Source organism: Nyctibius grandis, chromosome 9 (genome assembly GCF_013368605.1).
Source record: "Nyctibius grandis isolate bNycGra1 chromosome 9, bNycGra1.pri, whole genome shotgun sequence".
Taxonomy (NCBI): domain Eukaryota; kingdom Metazoa; phylum Chordata; class Aves; order Nyctibiiformes; family Nyctibiidae; genus Nyctibius; species Nyctibius grandis.
In genome coordinates this window covers 14,702,322-14,727,569 of record NC_090666.1, presented here as the reverse complement: position 1 = coordinate 14,727,569, position 25,248 = coordinate 14,702,322, and the positions used below count along the sequence as shown (strand labels likewise).

The 25,248-nt window shown below is 36.5% G+C and overlaps 1 protein-coding gene across 3 annotated transcripts in view; it reads right to left on the bottom strand.

Moving 5' to 3' along the window:
• Window positions 1-25,248, bottom strand: part of OLA1 (Obg like ATPase 1) — a 110,775-nt gene that overhangs the window by 42,809 nt on the left and 42,718 nt on the right. For all 3 annotated transcript variants that reach the window (XM_068407558.1, XM_068407559.1, XM_068407560.1), the window contains exon 5: window positions 10,081-10,256. In XM_068407558.1, coding sequence (XP_068263659.1) covers window positions 10,081-10,256 — 176 coding nt within the window. The remainder of the gene's footprint in view (window positions 1-10,080; window positions 10,257-25,248) is intronic.

The window sequence follows — 25,248 nt, the reverse complement described above, 5'->3', positions numbered from 1 at the left end:
TAAAAGGATGGAAACTTACAAGCAAATACAGCATTTATGTCTGAAGCTGGTGAGGCAGGAAGACACAAAGAAAAAATCTGGAAATAATTATTCAAAGTCAAACTTTTTCTGATGGACTATCTGGGCAGTTGCACCACGCAGACAGTCCAGAAACAAAATAAAAAAAAGGGACAGATGAACTCATATCCCCCTGCATCAATGGTGGTGTCCCATTTAAATGAGATTTAATATGAGCCCTTAACAAGAAATTGTTAAATACCAATGACAATATGAGGAAAGGCAACTACTTCCACATATTTCTTTTGCACTCAGCTGCCCCAGTACTCTAAACAAACACACAAAAAGCACATTTTCAGGTTTTCTCTCATGTAGCACCATTTTTAGTTTTATTAATTGCTTCTGTTTAGGCCTGGTGAAAGAGTATGAACTGACCTTTTTATCTTCACTATCATTTTAACAGTCATTTAAACACATTTAATCATTACTCTAGTTAACTCTGAGATGCTTAATAACAGAATACAGAGCAATGATCCACTTTGTTTCATTAGATCTAGCCTCCCCAGTTGCACATTTTGAGGTCAATCTGTCACCAGCAGAATGATCCACTTCTTGTTTGATGAGAGGGGTATTCGTATTCTGTTTTTCATCTAGCAACATCATAGCAAGCACCATTTAAAAAGCCGCCAAAAACCCCTCCAAAATCCTATTTACTTACAGTTGTCAATGCATATGAAATACAGCAAACTTCATGAATATCAAATACCATTGTTTTAAACATCAGTTAATTTCTGACTATATCATTGGCAATATATTTAGCACAGGTGAATACTTAGTATATTTAGCCATATGTGATACAGTGATTTTAATTTATGTCCTGCTCTCATTTTCCAAAGGTGGCAAGGAGTCAACCCACAAATGCTAAAGCAGGACTTTAACAATAGGTCCCAACAGTATAAAATACTATAAAGAAATACATTTAAATTGCATTCAGGAGATTTAACAAGACATGCTCATGAGACACTACTGTGTAGAAAAATGTGCATACATTAATAAACTCTCTGGATGGATGATAGTAATAATGTGTGCCAATGCCAGATTCTTCTTACAGCATGAGGGACTAAACTGAAGCTTGGAAAACTCACTTGCCTACTTGGCATCAGAGAATTGTGAGGGTTTTGTTGTAAATAGCAGGGCATGTAATTAACTTCCGCAAATTTAATAAAGAAGTAAGCAGTTGTGAGGATTATCACTTTACACTTCAAAGTGCAAGTGAGTTCTCCGTGACCCTGCAGGCAGTGCAAAATTCTCCACTACTACAGAGAGTAACTGTGAGTACAGTAGCTTTTTTTCCCCCCCACCAAAGGAGATGTTTCTGGGAAGTATGGAGTGTTTCTCAGCAACTTATTTGTTCCCTTCAAAACTTCTGAGATACAATAACTGACCAGATCCCTGTAAACACTTCAAAAGCAGTTAAATAAGTTTTATTAAAATGTTTCAATTGTCCAAAACTCTTATTTTCACTGCTCTGCTCCTCAGAAAAGCTATAATGAGTACCTAAAACGTTACCTGTAGCTCTTAGCTCCTCTCACTTCATACAGGAGTCCAACAGCATAGCATATCAATAGATGGAACTAGATGATCTTTAATGTCCTTTCCAACCAAAACCATTCTACGGTTCTATGAATAATGAAGGTAGTAGTGTATAATTAATATATTCAGACTTCCCTAAGGAATCTGGCTCAGTGATGTACAGTATTTAATACAGAAAACACTGCATACACTAAACAGAAGCAACACCACCTAACCAGCAGGTCTCAGAATGTAACTGTAAATAGAAAATCCAATGAGTGTGCTTCTGGTAGCACTCCAAACAAATTATTTGCGTTTTGCTAGTTATCGTCTTTCATCAACAGCCTAAAAAAGACCACATTAATGACACAGATTCTGAGAATAGTAAATGACTAACAACGTGAATCATGTGTGTAGTGACCAGAACTGCTAGACAGATCTAGTGAAAGCAAACAATGTTTTTCAATACAATAAATTCAAGTTCATACACTTGCTAGGTGGGAGACAAGGGAGGGCAGATACAGTATTTACCAGGTAGAGGACTTCCCCCTTGCGAGAGTGACTGAAAAGACTCAAGGGTCGCAAGCAAACGAACTGTACTGTAACTAAAAGACTAATAAATAAAAAAGACTAATAAAATCTTTGAGTATATAAATGTCCAGTGTGAATAGTTCTACACTCATCTCTGTTGAAATACTGGAAAACTGGAGAAAAAGAGGTTTTGAAAAAGTGCTTATACATGAAGATGCAGTATGCTTAAATCTTATGCTTTTATTCTTACTGCATTTCATATATATGTAAAATTAACAAAAAACATAGTACAGGGTTTTTCACACTAGCATACAGGAATCAAATGGCTGAAAGTTGAAGTTTGACATATACAGACTAAAGCTGTGTCTTATTTCTAAACAGTAAAGATAATTAATCACTGGCACAGCTTATGCAAGTTACAGTACTGTATCTCTAACTAGAAAATATTTAGATACAGGTTACTTTTTTCCCCCCCTAAGAGATACATTCTACTTTAACCACAATTGTGAGAATTAAACGGGGATATGCAAGAGATCAAACTAGATAATAATTAGTATTCCACCTGGCCTTCAAAATAGCTATGATGGTTTTTCAGATACAGATAGAGAACTATACTATTTGAGGTAGAGTACTCACAACTAGTTAAACCGTGCTGCTCCAAGAACAATTTATTGTGCGCACGCTGATTTCCTTGCTAATGCATGTGTACGTGGTGCACCGTACCCCCAGTCCTCCCATTCATGGCTTTCCCTGGAAATCTTTTTCCGTTCTATTGAGCATAGCCTCAGCACTCTTGCTTTTCCTGGAGGTTTTCTGGCGATTTAACAGAGTGAGGCTGAAGTGACAAAGCAAGACTTTATTGTAAAAACAATGTTTAGAAACAGTGGTATTTTTAAAGAACAATTAAGACAAATTTTGCTGTTTAAAAAAAAAAAAAGGCTAGATCTTGTTTTTCAATTGTGTTAAGTGCTTAAATAAGCTGTAGCAGCTGGGTGCAAGAAAGAGAACAAGTCAGGCAGTGCATCAACTGGAGTGACAATGAGCTCCTCTGTGGTACAAAACAATGTCTAATCTCTTACAATTCCCTTCCTCACTGACTTTAATAAAAATACAATGGGAGAAGTAATGGATTTAGGACAAGTGTATTATCCTTTCTTCTATTCAATACCTTCTAACAGAGCCAGTACAAGCTGTACATGATATAAAACTTACTCAGAGCCAGATGCCAATAATGTTTATGAACCACAGCAAGTACTTTCACCCAAAACATTCCAGGCAATGTAATTCACGTCAATAATCCCAAAATTCTCCTGTGTGGGTCATCCTTGTGGGTTCTGAGGCATTCTACATAAAATGACATAGTCACTTGCAGCTTCTCAAAGAAAAAAGCAAGCAAGAACACAGAAATCAGTCTATCTACAAGTGATTATTTCTAGCAGTTCAGAAATTCAGACAAGACAATTGCACTGAAAAGTAAAATGAAACATCTTCCATAGGAGTTTCACTAAACTTTTCTTACTGCATTAGTCTACACACACTTATTGCCAAAGAAATCCATCTGTAAATGCATTTGTTCTAGATGTGAATTAAGCCAACTGAAAAAGGTGTCTTTTTCAGAATACAACTATTCACATATGGAGTTATTTTGGCATTTGTATACACTATTTAAAAACTACACCACGGCTTGGATCCAGACAGACATTATTTACAAAAGTAATTACTTTAAGCCACTGTACAAATCTACACAGGAAAGACCAGCCTTGGTAGAAAGTATTTAAGCATTGACTTTCTCTTTGTCTGCCGATAATACCAAAAGAAATCCAAACATGTATTTACACATTATGTACTTTTAAGTCAGGCTTTACTACCGATTAAGTCACAAACATCTGCCATGAATATCTTCCTGTTACATTCAAAATGTTCTCCAGAATGAACTTTAATTTTCTCTAAATACCACATTAAGCACAGTAAATGGTCCAATAAAGATTTTAGGCATAATTATATGCATTAAGAATATAAATATTTTCTCCATTCCCTATGATTTAACATTTAAGTTACTAATTGTAACAGCCATCAGCAGAAAGTGTGTCAACAGTGTACACATAGACCGCTCCTTTCCTTCCATCTCCAGTGGAACAATCTGGCCTCTCAAACTCTCCACACAAAAGCAGGCCAAAGCGACTGGGAAAAAAAAATACAATTCATCACTGTATTTATCTTCAACTTGGAACGAAAGAAAGGTGAAAATTCCCAACTGGCATCATCAGTTAGAGGAAATAAGAGTTCATCCATCCGTGAGAACTCTGGTGAGTGCTTGCAGCACGAGGTCAGCGAATTCTGCTCGGCGCCATCCCATTCATCAGAATATTGCAGGAAGGGAAGATTTTCACCGTATTTTAACATAGTATATATTGTTAATGAGAAGAAACTGAATCTACCAGCTATCTGCTGTTTGTGAAGTATGTCCCACATAATATCAGTAATTTTAAATTAACAAAAAACCATCTTTTGAACAGTTACTGTATTATCAGGACAGGACCAAGATGTAAAATGGAAGGAAGGAAGAAGGAATAAGGGATTAAAGCTACTTAAAACGTCATTAGGAAAATTTTGCTTTACTTCTCATAGCACATACATGCCAACAGACACTTACACTCTATGCCTAGGGTCATTGTATCAATTCTTAGTTCAACTCCCGTTGCGGTAACACAAGGAAAGCATCAAGATTTGTTTTAAGTTAAATATGCACTAGATGGTGCCGGTACCACCACATTAAAAAGGAGTCTCTAACTGTTCTTTTCATAATTGCAATTACTTTTGCTCTTACAAAATGTGCTTGCTTTGAAAACCTAATCTTATTTTAAAATTGACATACTTTAACAATGGAATTTAGATATCTCATCGGACTTGTAAAAGCACTCCTTTCAACTGAAAACTGGAAGTTAAAATGCAGTGAATATTGATTCTGACCTACTGTAAAAGCTGCCTTTCAACTGAAAATTGGAAGTTCAAACACTGCAGACATTGATACTGACCTAAAGATTTTGTCTTCATATCACTAATGTCAATAATCTGTGTGAACTCAACTATAAAAATTCTTGTGGTCAGATATATAAATCACAATACCATTACCACTAAGAATTATTCTGTGCTGGACTTCAAGATTCAGCGCAGTAACAAAAGGCTGAAGGAATAAGCTATCTACTGCAGAAGGTCAATCTCTAAGGACTAGAACTGAATCACACAGGAAGGGTTATGGAAAAGAATCTTGCAATAATGTTCACTTCACTATATTACATTGCATTAACTTGAAGACTTCTGTCTCCAGGACTGAAAATCCCATAAATTAAAAAATAATATATTTTTAAAACAAGTTTTAAAATTTGTACATTCTGATCTATAAATTTGTACATATTTGAACTTTACTTTGCAATCTCCTGCTACTCAAAGTGACAGATGAATAATAAGCTAATAATAAAATTTAACTCGATATCTTTCTCATGCCTCTGCAGATACCAGCACCAGATTTAAAATATAAAATCAAAATTACTCTGATTGCTTTCTGAAATGATATTCGTGTTGTTTTCATACATGCAAATAACAGGGGTATTTTTGTTCTATAATATCTCTTTAGAAGGTTGTAGCCAAAATAACATTTAAAGGTATACTAAGTCTGAAAGCATAGTATCCTTCGTAAAAGCAGACAGTCATTTCTAAGAAGGCAGAGAGCACACTTGCAAGACAGACAAAAATAAACGTGTAAAGGAAGTTATTCCAAGCCTATGTCAACATTACATGTTGCTGATCTTGGACCATATTGTGTCATTGATTTTTAAGTAGAACTTGAAAATTATTTCATTGATGGCTCCTTAACAGCAGTTGGCTATTTTATTTCTGCTGACAGGGGACTGAGAAATCAATTCTCTGAGAGACAGCATGAACAGTTAACACTGTATTCAACTGCAAAGCCAGGTCATCGCACAAAGGTGAACTTACCAACTGTATGCAATGTGGGCTTACATGAAGGAAAAATTATAATTAACAAGTTAGAACAGAGGTGCAAGGCGGCTGACAATCAAATAGAAATCTCAGATTTAAGAACTGTCGACTGATACAGACTGACAATTTTCTTTTTTTTCTCCTCCTAAACCTTTTGGAGATTTCAGACTATCAAGTTACAGTTGTGGAAGCTTACTGATAAAAGAGAATCCTCTAAAGCAGACAATTTATGAAATGAGAAGAATGACTTCTACTTTCAATTAGGTTCCATGAAACACACAGTGAAATCCCCTTTAATGACAACAATAAGTTTACACAGGTCACACAGAGATTATAGTCTCTCTGAAATCAGTAACTTCTCCTTAGCTTTCATATTAAGGTTATTTGTTATATTCAGCAAACTACCACAGGAAAAACATGCTTGACTAAGATCAATATTATTTCTTTTCTTTCGTCACCCTCTTCTTCTTTTCCTAACCTTATATAGTGTTCTTCCTCAACAGATCTCAAAGTGCTCTCAAAAAAAGTGGAAAGAAACGCAAAATGCAATTCAAGTGCTAGGTGTTTTTGTTCAGCAAGGGAAAGCAAGCCAGTGAAAGGTCCGAAAGCGATACAGGTAAGAACGCTTGTCATATCTTTATCCAAATGAACCACAGAACTTTCACAACTCTCAACCAATTAAAACTCTTAAGGTGTCCTTTACCTTAAACTACTCCCAAAAGGGATAGGAAAGAAAAACATATGAACAAGAGAGACTAAAATTTTAACACTGTGCCTTAAAAACAAAACAGAAAACAAAACCAAAACACCCTACAAAAAACAAGTTTTTCCCTTGTAACCTCCTAGTTTTCCAGAAAGGGAAAATGACTGGGAACACTCAGAGCACAGGAAAGATCCACTTGTTGCACACCTCTGTTATGGAAGGAACAGAATATTAGCAATGGCTATGTAATATACTGGTAAATAACTTAAAAAGGCAAATCCTGAGAAGTTGTCTCCCAGCCCTCCCCATCCCCTCCCCTTTTTTGAAAACAACCTGTTTGAAAAAAAGTATGAATTCCAGTCTATACTGTCTCTTAATGACTTTTCTGGAAAGAGGAAGCCTTTAACAGTAGCCACAGGCCACATGGAAACATTACAAGTTGTGCTGGACAGGGAACTCTCTCTGTGCTCAACAAGCTAACTGCAAAATGCAACACATTTGGGAAGTGCAGAATGATCAAACAGCCAAAATACACTCCTAACGTTTGGCTACTGCTTTAGGGAAGTGTAATCTTTAACTGTTTTTTTCACCAGTGCCGTATGCTTTCTCTCCTAGACCCCAAAGTAATTTACCACACAGTTAATCACACAGTATACTATAAAAATGCAACCATAGGCCTTCTCTGCCACACAAAACGTTAAAGGAAAAGAGGCAAAGCAAACTGTGCCTCACAGCCCAGTGGCTGAACATCTAAATAAACCCATCTAGTTGCTGGAAAAGCCCAAGAATTGCTGTTACAACCTTAAAACCACACAAATCTATTTGTAGAAGCTGCGTAACTAGGCCTAAGGACTGATTTACCATGAAAAGAAAAGTAACCAGGCAAAGTTATCACAGGCCTTTACCATTTAAAAAAGTCCATTTTACTAAGGTCTACTGTCTCCCTTACAATTCAAGCATACAAGTCACAAAGACAAGCAAGAAGGTCCAAGATCAGCAGGACTCAAAGACATGATGCCCCACAGCACTTCCCTGAAGAAATTCCCTAGTGACTGTAGCTCCTACGTGCAGCCTTTGTCTCAAGAGGAGCATTAATTTGTGCCTCTCCCCTCTGTTCAGCCACCCCTTTCCATGAAACAAAGGAATTTAATGCCTTTGAAACCTCCATTGTTGACAAACTCAGCTGAGACTAGTCAAGTGTAACAGCTATTACTGAGAACAGAACTGGCAGAGCAACACAACGTCAAGAACCTGGTGTTTTCTGTGCCTATGTTCATAAAGAAAGGATAAAAAAAACAAGGAATGATGGGAAGTGTAAGCTACAAACACAAGATGACAAAGTCATTTTGACAGGTGAACTACAGCTGAAGTAACAGCTAGGAGACTTAAGGAAGAGGCAAAGAGAAAGATGAGAAACTGAAGCTGGGTAAAGACAGATTAGCAATGCAGATTTTAACGTTTTCTCTAATTTAAATTGCATTTCTAGACTTGAGTTTATTTACTGTCTCCCTTGATTTGAGAATAGCCTGACATGTTCTGTTTCAAACACATACCAACTTCTGGTAGTCATAAAATGAGTAAAAGCAGCTCTGTCATACAACAGTAACTGTACCTACCACCCATTACAGTTACATGATGACTATTAAGAATTTTATTTAAAACACACTTCAGATATGTGTCTTTGCAATCACAAAAAAAGTGCGGCCTTCTTTCTTAGCACAGGAAGAACAGAGAGTATGATATGAAACCCTCAAAGCATCCAGAGAGGTACACTCAAAAACTGGACAAGAACATCTCTATCACGAGGAGCCGAGCAAAGCTGTTTCCAAAGATGGCCACACAAGAAAGTAAGCGAGAAGAGCTCAAAACTGGGCCAGAACAGCATCCAATACTCCTCATTTTCATCATCTCATGCCAGTGTAAAATTCAGCCTTAGGCTGAACATTGAATTCGCTGGCCCCATTCTTTAAGATTTATTTAAAAGGTGAAAGACTCTGTGGATGCTATTTGAAACTGTAGGCGTAAGCTGCACTGTTCCTCTAAGCAGGTGCAACCTTTCGTAAAAGACAGAAATCACTGCCCTCACGTACCCAAGGCTGGGTTGACACATGTCAGATTAAGACCTTAAATGAAGCATACCTGCTTCTCTCTCTCTCTCTCTGGGCTTACGTGAAAGCCTTCAAATCATGCAACAACAGCTGTTTTTTCTGGCTTTGACCAATCGGGGAATAAAATACTTTTAAAGCCAGATGAAGACTAGTTCTTCACCAACAGAAGCTACCAAAGAAGTGGGTTTTACTACTGCATCATGAAGATGAACATTTTCGAGAGGGATGTTCACTTTCAGTTCCTATTCACTTCCAAACACTAGGTAGGGTCAACAAATTTCACTGCACTTCAATGCTGATAAACTAAAACACCAGCACTGATATGACAATGTTTTTCTTATTACTTGCTATCTAAAAAGCCATGGAAGAAAACAGTATTTTTTACTACTTAATTGGTAAGCATAAATAGTCTGTTTCCACACTGATACACTGCTGTAATAATTAGAGAATGTGCTTTATATACCACCTGAAATATTTATATAAGATTAATGAAATAAAGAAAAATTAATAACTAGACTACTGGCAAAGTGTAGCAGACTCACAAGTCAAGTGTCAATAAAATAATCATTTACAAAAATATACTTTTTAGTTGATAATTATTATACATTTCTAATTTACAAAGAAACACCACTACTACCCTGTAATAATTGAGCTAATTTAAGCAGCTTTCCACAACAACATTCCGAAATTAATTCCAACTAGCAGTCTTTATTTATCATGCACTAAAACACACAAAGTGCAACCACACGAAGAAAATATATTCACTTGGTGGCTACAGGAATACTAGTATCAACATCAGACTAGAACTTAACAGCAAGAATAATTCAAAGGTGACTGCTGGACTTTGAATTACAACTAAACCCTGATGTAAGTTTGACAAAGCATTGACAATTCTCATATAAAGCTATGTCAGCAAGGAGATAACAGTTAAATTTTAAAAATTACTGTTAGCTTTATCAGTGAAATCTTACATTGTCAATGCAGTAAATAATCCATTCTAGTAATGTTTCAACTCAGAATAATAATTACTTTAAAATACACATTAAAATAGTAGCAGTGTTTCTTATTATCCATGTGGGAGATCAATAATGAAACCCAACAATACAAAAATTTCAATTTAACACAGAGTACTTAATGACCTACTTTTATAGGCCATATACTTATACTTACATATTCAGGTTTTAATTTCTTGTCTCCTCCTCTTACAGCTACTTTTTCAAGCTTGTCTATACTCTGCATGATCAGCTCCTCATCTTTAAGTCTAAGTTCCTCATGTATTATTTCAATGTCACGAACAGGATCTACACTTCCTTCAACATGAGTGATATCATCGTCTTCAAATGCTCCTAAAACAAAAGAACACATAAATTACATATTAAAACTAAAAAGACAATAAATACATATTTACAACATACTATCAAGAGTCACAAGAGTGTGAGATGAAAAAGTAAAGTCAGTAGGTCTGTCATACTGCCCGTATCCAAGTGTCACCTGCAATATTTTATGTCATACTGTTTTAGTCTGTTAATTTACGTACCAACTCCAGAATCCAAAGCTTTATACAGATACATACAAAGCATAGCGCTTTGCCATTTCAGGAGAGCACTTAACACATCTTTAAGAGTTTCTTCTAAATACGAACAGGCTAGAGCACTTTCCTGAAAATACGTACCACTGTATTTAACAGTGTCTAACCTAGCAGTAGCAAACACAGTAGCTAAACTGAACATCACAGAACATTTTAAATACACGCAGTAACGACTAAAAGACTCATGGAAAGAAAACCTTACAAATCACCCTGGCAGCCCTCACTGGCTGACCAATTTTATGCATTAAGAAAAAAAGAAGTTCTAGACAAAGAATTCTGAAGTTCTGAACGACTCTTAGTGTTTCCAAGGGAAACAGGGCTTAGAAAAAAAGGCCTGAAATCATCTGGCAGACCTCGTCCCTGTTTCAATCTACTTTATCACTGTGGTTCTGACGGTGATTAGATAATGAACCACTCAGACACACAATTTACACAGCAGCTAATTTCATCGGCCTGATTTGAGGGTATGGTTTTTAGGGGGCCATCAAAGAAGCAGATGAAGGTGCATTTGTCATATATGAGTGACAACCATTCACACTATCTGAACAAAATGTTGCTGGCCCTTATTAGAAACACATGCTATTATCACATATTTAAAGTGCAGTTGAAGCCATAATTTCAAATTGCCAACTGGAAACATAAGGGTAAAACAACCAGATATTACTGAAGCATGTGTGCTGACTTCATGCCCTTCTGAAGACAATCTGGCAACATAATTCAACTAGGATTAAAATTATCAGATAAGCAGCATCACAAAAAAAAAAAAACACTCCCCAAAAAATCAATACATATTTTAAAAACAAAAATATTAACAATTAAAAACAGTTTATTACTTATTCCTGAGTCAATTTGCAGAGTATTTGCATGCCTATCTTGTAACACTAAAGACATGCCTGAGAAATCAACTATGAAAATAATTTTATTTTAATATTACCAAAATGAAAATCAACCGTCTTTTTACATGGGGAAAAAAAAAAAAAACAAAAAACAAAGCATTTCTTGTACTACATACGAGATAGTTAAATTTTGTAGTTTACCCTGTTTCCTGACAGACAGAAAGTTGGGGTTCTTTGTTGTCATACACATCCTAAACTTCAACTTGTCTTTTAACTTACTGAAAACAGTGGGTTTAGCAATAAAGATTTTACATCAAAAGACACGGTACACAGGTTTAAAATGTTATTGACAGTCAAGTGTGAAAATCATTTTCACATGAACTTATGAAAAGTCTTTAAAACAGCGGTTACCAGAAGTACCCTCCTCTCCCATCAGCTGTCTCTCCAAAGATCAGCAATGAGCTCTCTTGGTACAAGGAAAATCACCTCAGCAATAGATCCAACTCTGATGCTGGCCATGACTGGAGAACAGGCCGCTCTCTCAAATGGAAACTCACTGCACTAACCCATACCAACGCCAGGCAATTAAGGAAGAGATACTGTAGCCTTTGCCTTCCATAAATCTATATCTGCGCACCTGACTCAATGGGACACGGGCTGTTCAGATGAACAAATACCAGAAAACATAACATAACAGCTCTGTTCTGATTTACAAGGAAAATACTGAATAAAAAGGGGGGAAAAGAAGTAGGAAGATGTCACCATACAGATCAAAGAAAAGTCTACCTGCCCAGCTTTCTCAACAGATAAGTAGTATTTATGCAGCTAAAAAAGTAATAAGTTTATCTTTCTTCCTTGTATTAAGAAAAAAGCGTCCATTACCATCTAAATAATATATTCTCAAGCTGTTCACATCCTCCCTCTGCATTTGGTGTCCATAGGTTTAAAAAACAACAACAGGGGCTCCTGTTAAAGCCAGGAGAAAAGCTCCATGACTATAAAGATCTCACATTTAGAACATAAAAACGTACAGTAAAGCAAACAGCTTGTTTTGGTCTGAAGGAAAAATGAAGTTTTACTGAAAAAGCGAGTGTAAGGTGAATTAGTCAGTAATAACAAAACACAGCTTATCTATTAGTTGTGGTTTTCCATTTTCTTCAACAACAGTAAAACGCTTCTCCAGCAATTATCTTCATTTCTTCACATCTTCCCATTCCTTTTCACAAAAAAAAAAAAAAAACCAGTTCTCTATTCATCTAAACCTAATTAATGCAGTGTAATTCCACCCCTACAAAACTGAATCTACACATTTCACCTTTGCTCTCTTCTCAGTTCACTAAATGCTTTAACTCATGGACACTTCAACGTTCTGCCAGAGTTTTCTCCAAGTCTCCTCCTCCCATCAGCTGTCCTCACGCCTGTGTCAGCAGCCATCCTGCAGCTCATTTAGGCAACATCGATGACAAGAGACCCATGTCTGGCAACAGGCAGTTGCTTGGTCAGGTAAGGAGCCCCTCTGCTGGGCTGATGATTTCCCATTCAAGGCAACAGTTTAGCCTTCTCTCCCCCTCACAGGATTGCTTGACTTTTCTCATGGAAGAAATTAAGACAAGTTGCATATTCCCTTAAAATGCTGGATTTTGAGCTTATATTTTCAATTCTACAGTTAGAGGAAAAGCACATTTTCCTAACTCAGAAAGGAGAAAATCTATCAACAGGCATGCTGAGAAAGGTCATACAATTCCCTTCTAAACAGATAGGAAATGCATTAAAATAATCATGGCAGATTCTTTTTTTTTTTTTTTTTTTTAAGTTATCAGAAACACTTAGAGGAGAGCAATTTAAATCTCTTCCCACTGAGACAGCCACAGTCCATAAGGAAGTGGCGGGTATAGGGTTTTGTGTACACAAAAGGCCAAACTGGTGTTAATGTCCAGATTTTGGCATAAACTGAGAAACTCTTCTTGATAAGCAACAGGCATTGAGCTATTTTAAAGTATAACAAACAGGGGACTAAGAATGACATCCCCGTCCAATCAAAGAAAGTGCAACACCTGTACGATGAACAAGATGTACAAGGTGGACGCAGGCCATGAACCTTGAGCAAACATTAGTATAAGCAGCTGGTATCGAGCACTATGTAGAAAAGCAACCTGTTGAAAATAAAAAGGACCCACTAAAATATGCTGAATTGGAAGAAGCAGGTTGGGAGCAGGATGGGAGGTAGGTCTTGAGGTGCAAGATGATAGCAAACAGATGAGAATTTCAGTTTTCTGAAGGAACAGGTAAGATTATCTTGGGTATCACACAGAAAAAGAATACCAGTTAGTTTATGGACATGTAGCTTTCTGCAGAAGGCAAATGAAAAATAAACATTGACGAAGAAATGCTGATATTGGCTTGGCTGATACTGATTACAACAGAATCAATGAGTAAAAATAATGTGGAGAGGTACAATAGGATATCTGGTACTCTTATTGTGATCTCAATCTGATTACTAGCTTGAGAGAGCTTGGTAGAAAAATGAGGGAGGAAAGGTTCCCTGAAATCATACTAATGGGGCATCCAGGTGAAGAAGAAAAGGACTAGAATGGGAGAGCTGCAGAAGAACAGAGAGAACACAGTCGCCTGCCAGACGTAAAACCCGTTTTGATTATGAGCTGTGTTTAAATACCCCATAATGAAGGCTCAGCTCCTGTAAATATGAGAGACCTTTTCCAAGGTTAGAAACTTGTCTACACACTATCCTCTGCAGCATGCTCACACCTGCCAGGCTACTGGCTGCTGAGCTCTGTGGTCTAGCTTCCAAAGTTTTCATTTAAAAAATCAATTTTTTCAAACTTGTGCTAAAAAATTTCTCTTAAAAAAGTTGATGCGATATTCTGGAATTTCATCAAACAATAAACTGATCTAACTATGCCACTTTATTTATTTACTTACTATTTCCAGAAAAAAATAATACTAATTAAAAAAGATATTTAATTTTAACTTCTCCAAAACTAGCCATACCACTGCCTTCTCAAAACAGCATGAACTATGGACAATAACCTTCTCCAACGAATATAATGAAAATTTATTGTTCTTCCATGTCTTCATCAACTGCATTTGCTTTTAGAACAGAAGGACTCAGCATTTCTCAAACTCCCAAACCACAGCACCTTCCTTTTGCCTACTCCCTAAAGTTATACTGTCTGTGCTCCAAAACTGCCTTGCTTCTACTACAGGAAACTACAGCATACTACTACAAGAGAAAAAAAGGAATCAGTTTACCATATGGGGAGGAAAAAATATATACATAAAATAGACTTACTCAAGAACCTCCTCAATGAAGTGCCTGTTTGCCAACCACTAAGCTAAGCATACAGCAATATAGAAGGTCAACTGGGAAACCCTAATCAGTAATTGCATTGTTTAAAGAACTGGTGTCTCGCATATCCCACCAGAGGTAAAGTATATTTCTATCAGAAGTCAGTCAACCTTTCAAAAGGAAGCTGAATGGAACCCACCTCTTTCTTTTCTATTTTAAGTATCCTAGCTATAAGCCTTTTTCAAATGATCTCCCAGGAAATGCTGATGGATTTGCACTGTAGCTTGAAAGATACACCCCTGCCACTTCCTTTGGCATAAAAGAACAAAGACTACAGAGTTAGAAGCATCAGTCTTGCTGTAAGTAAACAAATCTGCTGTGGTAAATTCCCATGATGTTTTAGTGGCATGCAGATACTGCTATCAGAACAAGTATTTAGACAGGAAAAGAGTAAAGCGTAACACAGCAGCAGAATTCATTTTGCCATCTAACAACACCAAAACTAATGACTTAACCTGACGTTACTAGAAATGAGGAGCTTGGAAATTATCACTGCCACATCCAGCTCCTTCTTCTGTTGCCCGTGGGCCTAAACTTAAAGGATTCTTCAGTTTCAGGGAAGGATTTATCTTTGGCTGAGCGCTTTATCTGGGCTGTTTAGGTCCAAGTGTGGTGGGCCCACAGTGCAGGGAAGCAGTTCAGATCTTCTCTCTACAGCCAGGAGTGTAGCAGGAGCTCTGCACTAAGTCCTACTCTGTTGCTGCTCTCAGGGCACCTGCAGATCTCTTTGGAGAGTCCACCTGGCAATAACACTTTTTTAAAGAAGTTCAAATATAATACCAGAAGGGAAAAAATATTTTAAAAGCAGTATTAAAGTAGTAATGCAGTGATAGCAGGTTCTACACTTTGCTTTTAAGTGATACTAGATAAAAAAGATCCAGAAAACAGAATGACTGTCTGGAGCACATGTGAAACCTGACTCTCTTTTTTCCCTGAGGAATAGCAGGAACTGTCTATTTGTCAGGTCTTGATGGCAGCCAGGACACATAGACTATATCTTCTCTTCTTCACATGCAAAAGTAATGGCAGGTAAATATGTATACAGCACAGCAGCAACAAATGCCACATTTTAAAGGGTATCATCTAATGGCATGCACGTTTCTTTCCATTTCTTTCAAGAATCAGCTTTAAAATTCTCTGACAAAATTTACCTCTCAGCCTCCAGAGATTTTTGCATTGCTTATGTTATACCTGTCAAGATCTGATGACTGTATGTTATGTATTCATCTGAACAGAACCACTACACTTAGTTACAGGCTATCATCAACCAATTCATTCTCTTGCTAAAATCAAGTCATCCAATTACTCCTTGACTAATCAAGGCTGTTTTGGCTTTTTCTTTTTTCAAAAGGTACTCAACAGCATAAACAGTTCACTTACAAGAAATGGAAAGGGTCTAATCAGCAGAATTATTGTTTTGCTGCCACAATTTGCAGTATTTAAATGTAGTTGCTGATTGGACTGAAAGTTTCATGATATAGCATATAAAACTAGTTTGACACAAAAATGAAGCTGCCCATAGCCTAAACTTTATTGTTTGTAGCTGCACCAAGCTGCCACCGAGACGCTAAAATCCAAATCAAACTACTACTACTAAACTTATCTTATTCTGCTCCTAATTGCAATTATGGAAATGAATTAATATCTTCAAGTTTAATTTATATTTGCTATATCAGTTGCTTCATTTTTTTAATTATCCTTATCCTTAAAGTAAAATGGAACAAACTGTTAGGCTAATACGAAGCTCCACACAACAGCACTCTGGTGTCTTGTATTCATTTACAAAAGGTAAGCAACTGCGTTGGTATACGTTATGCTATATTTAAGAGGGATATTTACAATTTGATCAGAATTTGAACTGCATCACAGGCTGAAACTCCTATCAGTGTTAAGGGTAATGACCAGCCTTTTTTGTCAATAAGCTATAAGAGAATGTTTAATAACACCACCAAAAACCAGACCTAGAGAATAATTGATACTTGCACTTCCTCTCCAGCATATATTCAACAACTATTACCAAAAAGAGCTGCTTGTCACAGACTGATATGGCACTTCACAATACACACACATAACCTGTTATAAGCCCTGAAATAAATGAGCAATAATATCTATCCGGCCACTTACCAGGGTTGGAATCGGGGAGAGAACAAAAAGAAATAAAATAGGGTGACTTGGGTGGGGGGCTAGAAGCTATCAAAAGAAACAGGACTACAAGTGTCAAAAAACATTAAACTATAAATAATACCCGTACTTAGACTAGCTTGACGTGCTATCATCAGTATTATAAAGATTTAAACGGCAAAAGATATTTCTGACTGAGGTACAAGCAGATTTAACATTATAGAATGTATTTAACTTTGATGATGGTACATTTTACTATGCATACTCATGATAAGGGCGGCAAAAGAATACTGTCAGAGGCAACATTTTACAGCTTCTTAAACGTAGCACGTGTTAACAAAGAACCAACAAATAAAGTAGGTTTAGCATGTTTTCCCTTGCAAGCTAATTTTAAGTGAAATTAATAACCTGTAACACAAACCTAATATTCTTTAAGCAGAGTAAATTTCATTTGAAGAAGGTGCACCTGCCTACATCTTCAACATAAGCAAAATCAAGTACAAAAAACATTAAATAAAACACTGTAGTAAACCTTGACTTCTGAAGAAAGAATTTTTTCAGACATCTTTTGTGGCTTTGTTTTGTGCTACAGCCCTATGAAGTTTTGTCTTCATAAAGCCCTAACTAGTTGTAATCACTCGCAGTCTAATTGTGGACATTTATCTGCTTTTCTTATGCATAGAACATAGCTATTAAAGCTGAATGGTGATGGTGTGAAGTATAGGTTAAATTGGGTGAAATTAAAGCAAATTACTCTGCGATGTGGAACTCTGAAAATAGAAACCACCAATGATTTGCAACCCTCTTGATGATCAGCTTCACAGAACCCTAAATGACAAGAAAACTTCCATATTTTAAAGTTAACTAGATTTTTTTTTAAATAATATGTATATATTTATTTAAAATGCAAGCAGTCACTGTGGCAATAATTATTTTGTTTTACCTGCATCGTGGAAATAGAAGAAAAGGTTTTAATTCCCATTAAAAACACTTGTGTTTATTCTCAAGTTTAGGTGATTTTTAGCAAAAGAAAAACAGTTCAGAATATTAGCTGCAGCATTAATTACTTAGAACATGACGTTACAGTTTATGCGTACCATATGGCTATACAGACACAGGACAGTAAAGGCAGCTGCTTTGGGCCCTCGATGGGTACGGTATTAGGACTCAAATGCATTACTTACCTATATAAAAGATACACAGCTACATTTACCCTGCTGAGCCCTAATACTGCACCAGTCAAGAGAGTGCAAATCAAGCAACCCTCCCCAAAAGTCTGAAATAGCAGCTGAATGGCAGTCCTTTCAATATCAAATCTATTGGGAGTATTTGACAAAAAAAGGCAAGTCTATTTCTGCACTGGCAGACACACAATGAGAGCGTGGAGCAGCAATACAGGATTTTAAATGACTGTAGTATCAACTTCTTGAGCACACAAAGAATTTACATTTGCATAAAAGTACTCATCAAGCAAGTACTGCACAAGGTCAGAGATGAGAATTATAACCTCCCTGGGAAACACTGAGGCAAAGCAATTCACTTCAGCACACCTAAGTCGGTGGAAGAAACCACAGCTCTGCTCCTGGTGGAAACAGTTTTAACAGAAAAAAGTTGTTACCAAGACAGTTGCTCCAATGAGCTCATCTGTAAAATCCTGTTCCAGAGCCCTTACCCTTGAGTCTGTCTGACAAATATTAGTGATTTATTTCAGATGTAAAATGTGTTTACTTGCCATTGCTCTTTCATCCTAGCACCACTGGGATGTAGTCAACACTCCGCAGGCAAAACCTTCTACCTGCTGAGATTTGCTATCAAGTTGGTCACACTGGGTAAAGGACATTATTTGACAGCTGAAAGAATAAATCTTTGAGCCCTTCATGCCTCCATTTGCAGAGGGCTCACTCTGACTGCCCTTGATCATCTATCTGAAATACTATCCCTGAAATGCCCTCCAAATAGTGGTTGGGACAAACTCCTTGGTTACTCTTCTTGCAACACTTTACCCAGGATCACAGCACATGGTAATTCAACATGGACTCGCTATCAGAAGACGCTAGGAAGGGCGGCACTCTATGTAAAACTTTTTGAGATGGCTGACATACCACATAAATTGTTTTAAATAAGAATTCCCTAGAAAAACTAGCCTCTCTGTTCAGATTTTTCCAAAATACACCTGTGTTAACTGGAACAAGAAGGGGCATTTGGAACCTAGTCTGCACCACTGCAAAAATGTCCAAAAGCCAAGAAGGCTGAAGAATGCAAAGGTTTGCTTCAGAGACAGGTGCTCTTGTCAACCTGAGCTCAGCCACGCTCTGCTTTGTATTACTTTCTGTTCTAACTGGAAACATTCCTTTGCGAGTCATGAAAAGAGAAGCAAACATGAACAAGTTTCACACAGTATCACCCTCTCTGATGAGCGCTCCCATGACAGCACCACCTGTATAAAGGGTAGCGCACTCAGAAAGATCTGGCCACAAACATCTTAACATGCCTCTGTGTACCACGTATCCAGACTGTTCACAGAAGACAATGTTCCTACTCAAACGTAGATTGGAGTTCAGGTATTTACAGTCTGATAGCATCTACACTGTACAAAAACATGGTTCCTAAGCAGAAACCATTTGGGAAGTAGAAATATGCCAATATGTATAACTGTGTATTCATATTACTTCCACCACCATCATCTCTGTGGTGCATTTTACCCCTTCTTTCTGAAGTTCAGTCATCAAGGTCTTCTCTTTAGGAATACTCCTTGCCAAGCTCTATGGTGTCAGTCTTAACTGGAATCTCTGAGAGTCACCATAATAAAATATAATTGCTAAGAATAACAGTGTTTTTAAGACAATATATTTACACAGATCATGAAGAGCAACTAGCAGCCATCAGCAGAAACCCACAGGGCAGTTCTATCTGGCCTTGAATGACCAGAAATACAGGAATATTCATGGACAATTTATCTGGGTCACAGACTGACTGTGCCAAAGATGCAGAAATATTTTAAAAATTCACTTGAGCCCTGAAGTTTTTGTTGGGTCTGGCATAACACTACATAGCTGTTACTATGACTGTACTCCTACTGAACCACTTTGGACACCTAACGCTGCAACAACGTCCAAGCCATTAAACTCTGCTAAGCCCACCTTGGCTCCTGTACAGAGCCAGCTCAACTCTCTGTTCTGCATTCTTCAACACCTTGGAGGGTTATTACTCTTTGTAAAATAATGAACAGAGAATGAACAGTTCAGTTCAGCAGAGAATGCAAAATTACAACCCTCCTGGAACCCAGAACAAAGGGCGTAAATTGTTTCAGTAAGGCAACTTCTCTTCAAAAACATTTAAAACAACGTCTTAAGCTATAAAAACACCTAGACAAAACTCAGTAATGACAAGTTTTCAGCTTCAAGAGGTGAGCTATCTAAGCAGTTCCCAAATATTCTGAAACTTAAAATTATATCATTGTTATGATAAAACAAGAGCACTACAAAACTGTCAAACTTCTTGCAGTGTCTTACAAAAATGCTATAAAAAATGGATTATGGAATTCGGCAGAGTGAAAAAAAAATAAGGTATGTTTACAGATCAGTCAATGTTTACAAAAAGAGCAACCAAGTTTTTTTAAAAGAAGGTTATTTAAAAGGAGTTGTAAACTCAGCTCATCACATGTTAACAAAGAACCTTATTCTCCACACCTGAACATTTCTCCTTTGAGGATCTATTTCGTCGCACAATGGAGGTGAGGAGAAGTAAACATACTTGAGGAAAGACCACCCAACATATAACAAAAATTAAATCCTGCTAATAAAATCATTATCTGGTTAAGAGACAGTTTGCTCTTCATACACGATTTTTCACATGCAGTGATTACTTTTCAACAAATTAAAGGTGATGTCACAGTTCCTAGGATCTCACATAACGGCACAGGCTTGGAATCACAAGAAATATCAAATGATCTTTTTAGAACAGCACCTGAAATACTGAAAACAAAAGGTAATATACAATTTGCACCTTATTTGAGATGCTAGACCTGATAAAGAGAGTTTGCAATATTTCCTGTTAAAATCTTAATGTAACAGCTAATCAGATAAAACACAATATTAATTTTTTACTTTGGATGTTAGTCCCTTCCTCTCCCTTATAAAACTCAAAACAGCATCCCAACAGAAAACTAAGCATATTACTTGCTATAGATTGGCTGACCAGTTACATGGGAAGTAAAGAACTCATTATTTTGTACATTATTTCAGTAAAGTAATCCCTTACACTCAGGGATTTGTTTTTCTTTCCAGTAACATTTTACTTCAATGACAACTACATCGGTGAACGTGTCAGTTGTGTTCTGTAACTATCTGGCACCATCTAGTAGCCATTGGCATCTTCTTCACTAAATCCCATTAACAGAACCTGTGACAAGGGCGATACTGAACAGATATGCAAGAAATAACAACACAAACTTCTTTACCTGAATCTCATATGGTCAAACAAAGTTTTATGATGAATTAGATACAGACAGCTATAGTCAGTAGCTACTTGTACCCTGAGCAAATACCTTCCGCCTTCCTTGAAAAAGCACATTAGACACTTCTTTGTACATTGAAGTCTCCAACTAATTTAAAAATCTGCTGGCAAATTTTAGCAATATGACAAAATGCATTGCTTCACGTATGTATGCATGCAAACAGTTGCCATTTATTCCCTTTCACTATCCTGAAAACACACAAGTAAGTTAGAAAATAAGAAAGCAAGAAAATGCTTTGATTAACTTGAATTGTGGATATAAAGGTGAGGTTTTTTCCATGACTGTCAAAGCACAGTGTCTGTCAGGCCCTAAAATTGGGAAGTGGAGGCAGGGGGCAGCTATATGAGCATATTGAGGCTACTTCATTATGTTTCTGAAGTGTGACTGGGTAGAAATCTTCACTTCCAACAGTACTACTACTTTATCCTGCAAGCAAACACAAGCAAACACAAATGGGGGGAGCAGCCCCACCATTCTGCTCCTTGCAAAATAAATATATAAATGTGATACTTTCGCAACATCTAACCACAGCTTTTTAAGCTGAAACAGTTCTTCTTCTTTTACTTTAGATGTCAAATCCATCACAGAAAAGAATTTTGTTTTTAAAAGACTTCCTCCATGAAGCAGTTCATTTCTCTGCCATTTAGCTCACTGTATTTTTACAAGCACCAGGCTGAGCAAACTATGATTGAGAGAAGCCATCTTATGCACATTGCTGTTGTCCCACATCATTCAGAACAAACCTTTTTAGATCGTTAACTACCACAGGAGTGCTGATTACACAGGCACCAGCAATTTCCTAACCAATGACCACCTGAACAATGATGTGTTCAGCTTCTCAGACCCTGAAGCCTTTCAGAGGTGAATCATTTCACAGTTTGGAACTAGATCTCCATAGCAACTTCCCTTTGAGGGTTTTAGAATCACCATCCCGTAATTCTATGATCATCAAGCTCAACCATTCCCAATGGTTCTTTTCACAGCAGATGGAAAAGGAAGCCTTGAAATTTTACAGTCTATTTCAAGCAATTCATCTGGCAGCCTATTAGAATTCAAAATATTTCGACCTTCAATCACAAAGCATGTTATCTGAAGCTGTGGTGATCTCAAGTCAAGACAAGCAGACGTTTTAGTCTAATCATCCATGATGAGAAGAGACTGACAAAAACTCTTAATTCAACCACCATCAAAATGCTTATTTTAACTGCATGAAAGTCTTTCAACAGGCAATGAAAACACACCATGTACCATTTTATCACAACCTTCCATTCAAGGGAAATATGAATTCTGAATATTGGCACGTATCTTTGCACTCCCCAACTGCTTTTGAACAAATATCTGCTTCCTAAAAGTCAGTATAAATCCAATTCTACCATGTTATTTTCAACAGCTGTCAAGAAAAATGATGGGAAGCAAACTGCAATTAAACTTCTCACAATTTAGTACAATAATGCTGTAAATGAGTTTCTTATTGATGGATCCAGTTTGTTACAGGCATCTTCTAAGAAATCCAAATCAGTTACATCTCAGAAAATAAATACCAATTAGATTATGAAAACATAGCATTGGTTAAAATCTCGAAGCAAAGCCCAGTTTCAGGATAATCATAATCAGAGGGGAGTTTAAAGTTTTTTTCCCCTTGGTTCCCAACTCCCAACTCAATTCCCTCTGTTTAGAGTTAAAGAAACATTTTCCTTCTCTTAAATGTTTCAGTCAACCACTGAAATAATCCCATCGGGGCACAACAGCTTTAAATTTGAAAATCTTTTCACCTAAAGCCCAGGTTGATTCATTCATATTTTTTATCAACCCTAAATACAAGTTAAATTCAAATGTTTTAAAATCTCAGTTATACACTGCCTACTGTATTAATAATGGTGGTTCATCAAATTCCCACCCCTCAAAAAAAAAAATAAAAAAAAAAAATAAAAGATACTCTTCCCCACCCCACGCAATTCTGTAAGGTAAACTCTAGAAATACTTCATATTCTTGTTACTACATTTTCATCAAAGTACAAAGCAGCAAAATGCAGTAGTGAATAATCACTAACTACATAAACACAAGTTATCTGGTGACTAAAGAATCCAGAAGACTTGCAACTTTCCATACAAAAATGCCACCAATAGAATTTAACAGGATCAGCAATAAGTTTAGTTAAAAAAAAAAAATTACCGTTTAGTGACTTGACAGTGTGACTTTGATACTTAAAACAACAACTGCTGTAAAATGTATCAAACTTGTAAGAAACAACAGAAGGACCCACCTGTACCAAAGCCCCAGTGTCCTCTATGAACAGTGAAATAAGGGAAATTAACACGTATGTTATGTTTTATAACATTTGTAGAGGCAGGAACACTTAATTCTTTTACTTTCTTTGAATGAAAAAAATTCATCTTCAGTGTCCCTAAGCAGTTACTTAACTGTGAGTGGCCACAATTGAGATCCTCTACAGCACTTAAAATGTCACATTTTATTAGCCTACAGGGAAAAAAACAACCAACCAATCCCCCAGCTAACCTTATCCTCCTAGGTATCGACCTTGTTGAGCCATACTCTTACTCTACTTCAAAGAAAAACTCTTGAAAAAAAAACACTTATTAAAAAAACCCAGAAAACTAAAAGATCTTTAATACAATTATTTATTGATTCGTGGTTTATTGAGAGTTACTATCTTTGATGAAGTCATTTTGAAAACATTTCTGTAAAAGAAATGACGATGAAAATCTTTGAGGGAATAAACTGGCACAACACAGGATTTATCTTCACATATTTTACACCATTTGCAAAGTTAGCTCATGATCAGAGCTGTACAGCTGCTTACACTGAACTTCTTGAAGATCTGAGGGGAGGTATGTGAACATAACCACAAAATTTAACTAGGGATGAAGCTAGAATTTAAGATATAGTAAAGCAAATGAAAAAGTTATGCATCAACTGAATATGTAAACTGTTTATTTCTGTGTACAATCGACTGAAACAAATGTGGATTTTATTCTAGCAATCTGAGAAAGAAACACCATGGAAAAACCCTCTTCAGTATTTAAAGCACCATCCCCTGCAAAGACCAGAGATGAAGGCGATTATACATGAACAATATTAAAATTCTTAGTGGTTTCCAGTGTTACATCAGTTACGTCAATAGCTAATATAAAAACTACTGCAAATATCTTCCTAAAGGAGACAAAAATGTTAGAGGACACATCTTACAATACTCTGAAATTTTGTTCCAAAAATTTTTTCAACTTTTTTATTTTAATATGGAAGGTAATCAAATATATTTGTTATTAGAAGTTTTAACTCATCTATAAAGCTTATCTTACTATTTTTAGTCTGTTGACCAAACATTACTTAACATAACCATTAAGTACAACCTCTGATTTAGCATTGTTCTATCTGAAATTGAATATAAAACTGCCTGTGAGCACCAACTTATTTAAACATTTTGCTAATTAAAAAGTACAACTGTCACTGCAGCAATACTTACATGTACAGACAGAACTACATACATGTAATTTATCTACTAGCAATGTAGCTATCACTAAATGTAATTTGAACAGGAGCATTTTTAAAAAATTCTTAAGTGATAGTAAATGATAAGTACCTTGCATTGTACAATTAGACTGTCAGCAAAGGATGCCTATTAGTAACACATACACAAATCATCCAAGAGTTACATCTTTACAATCTATTCTATGATTATACACAGTTATGATTCAAAGTATTTTCATAGTATTTTACCAGATATTTCTCGTAAATAGTAATTTTAAAATCTAGGAGGCAATTCTTAAAACTGTCTTCAGATACTAAGAATGAGACTGCAATTTTAGCTTTTCCTCCTTCCAATATCCCCACCACCATATCTGAAAAACCTCATCTTAAGCACAGTAGTTACATATTAGCTCACCATTT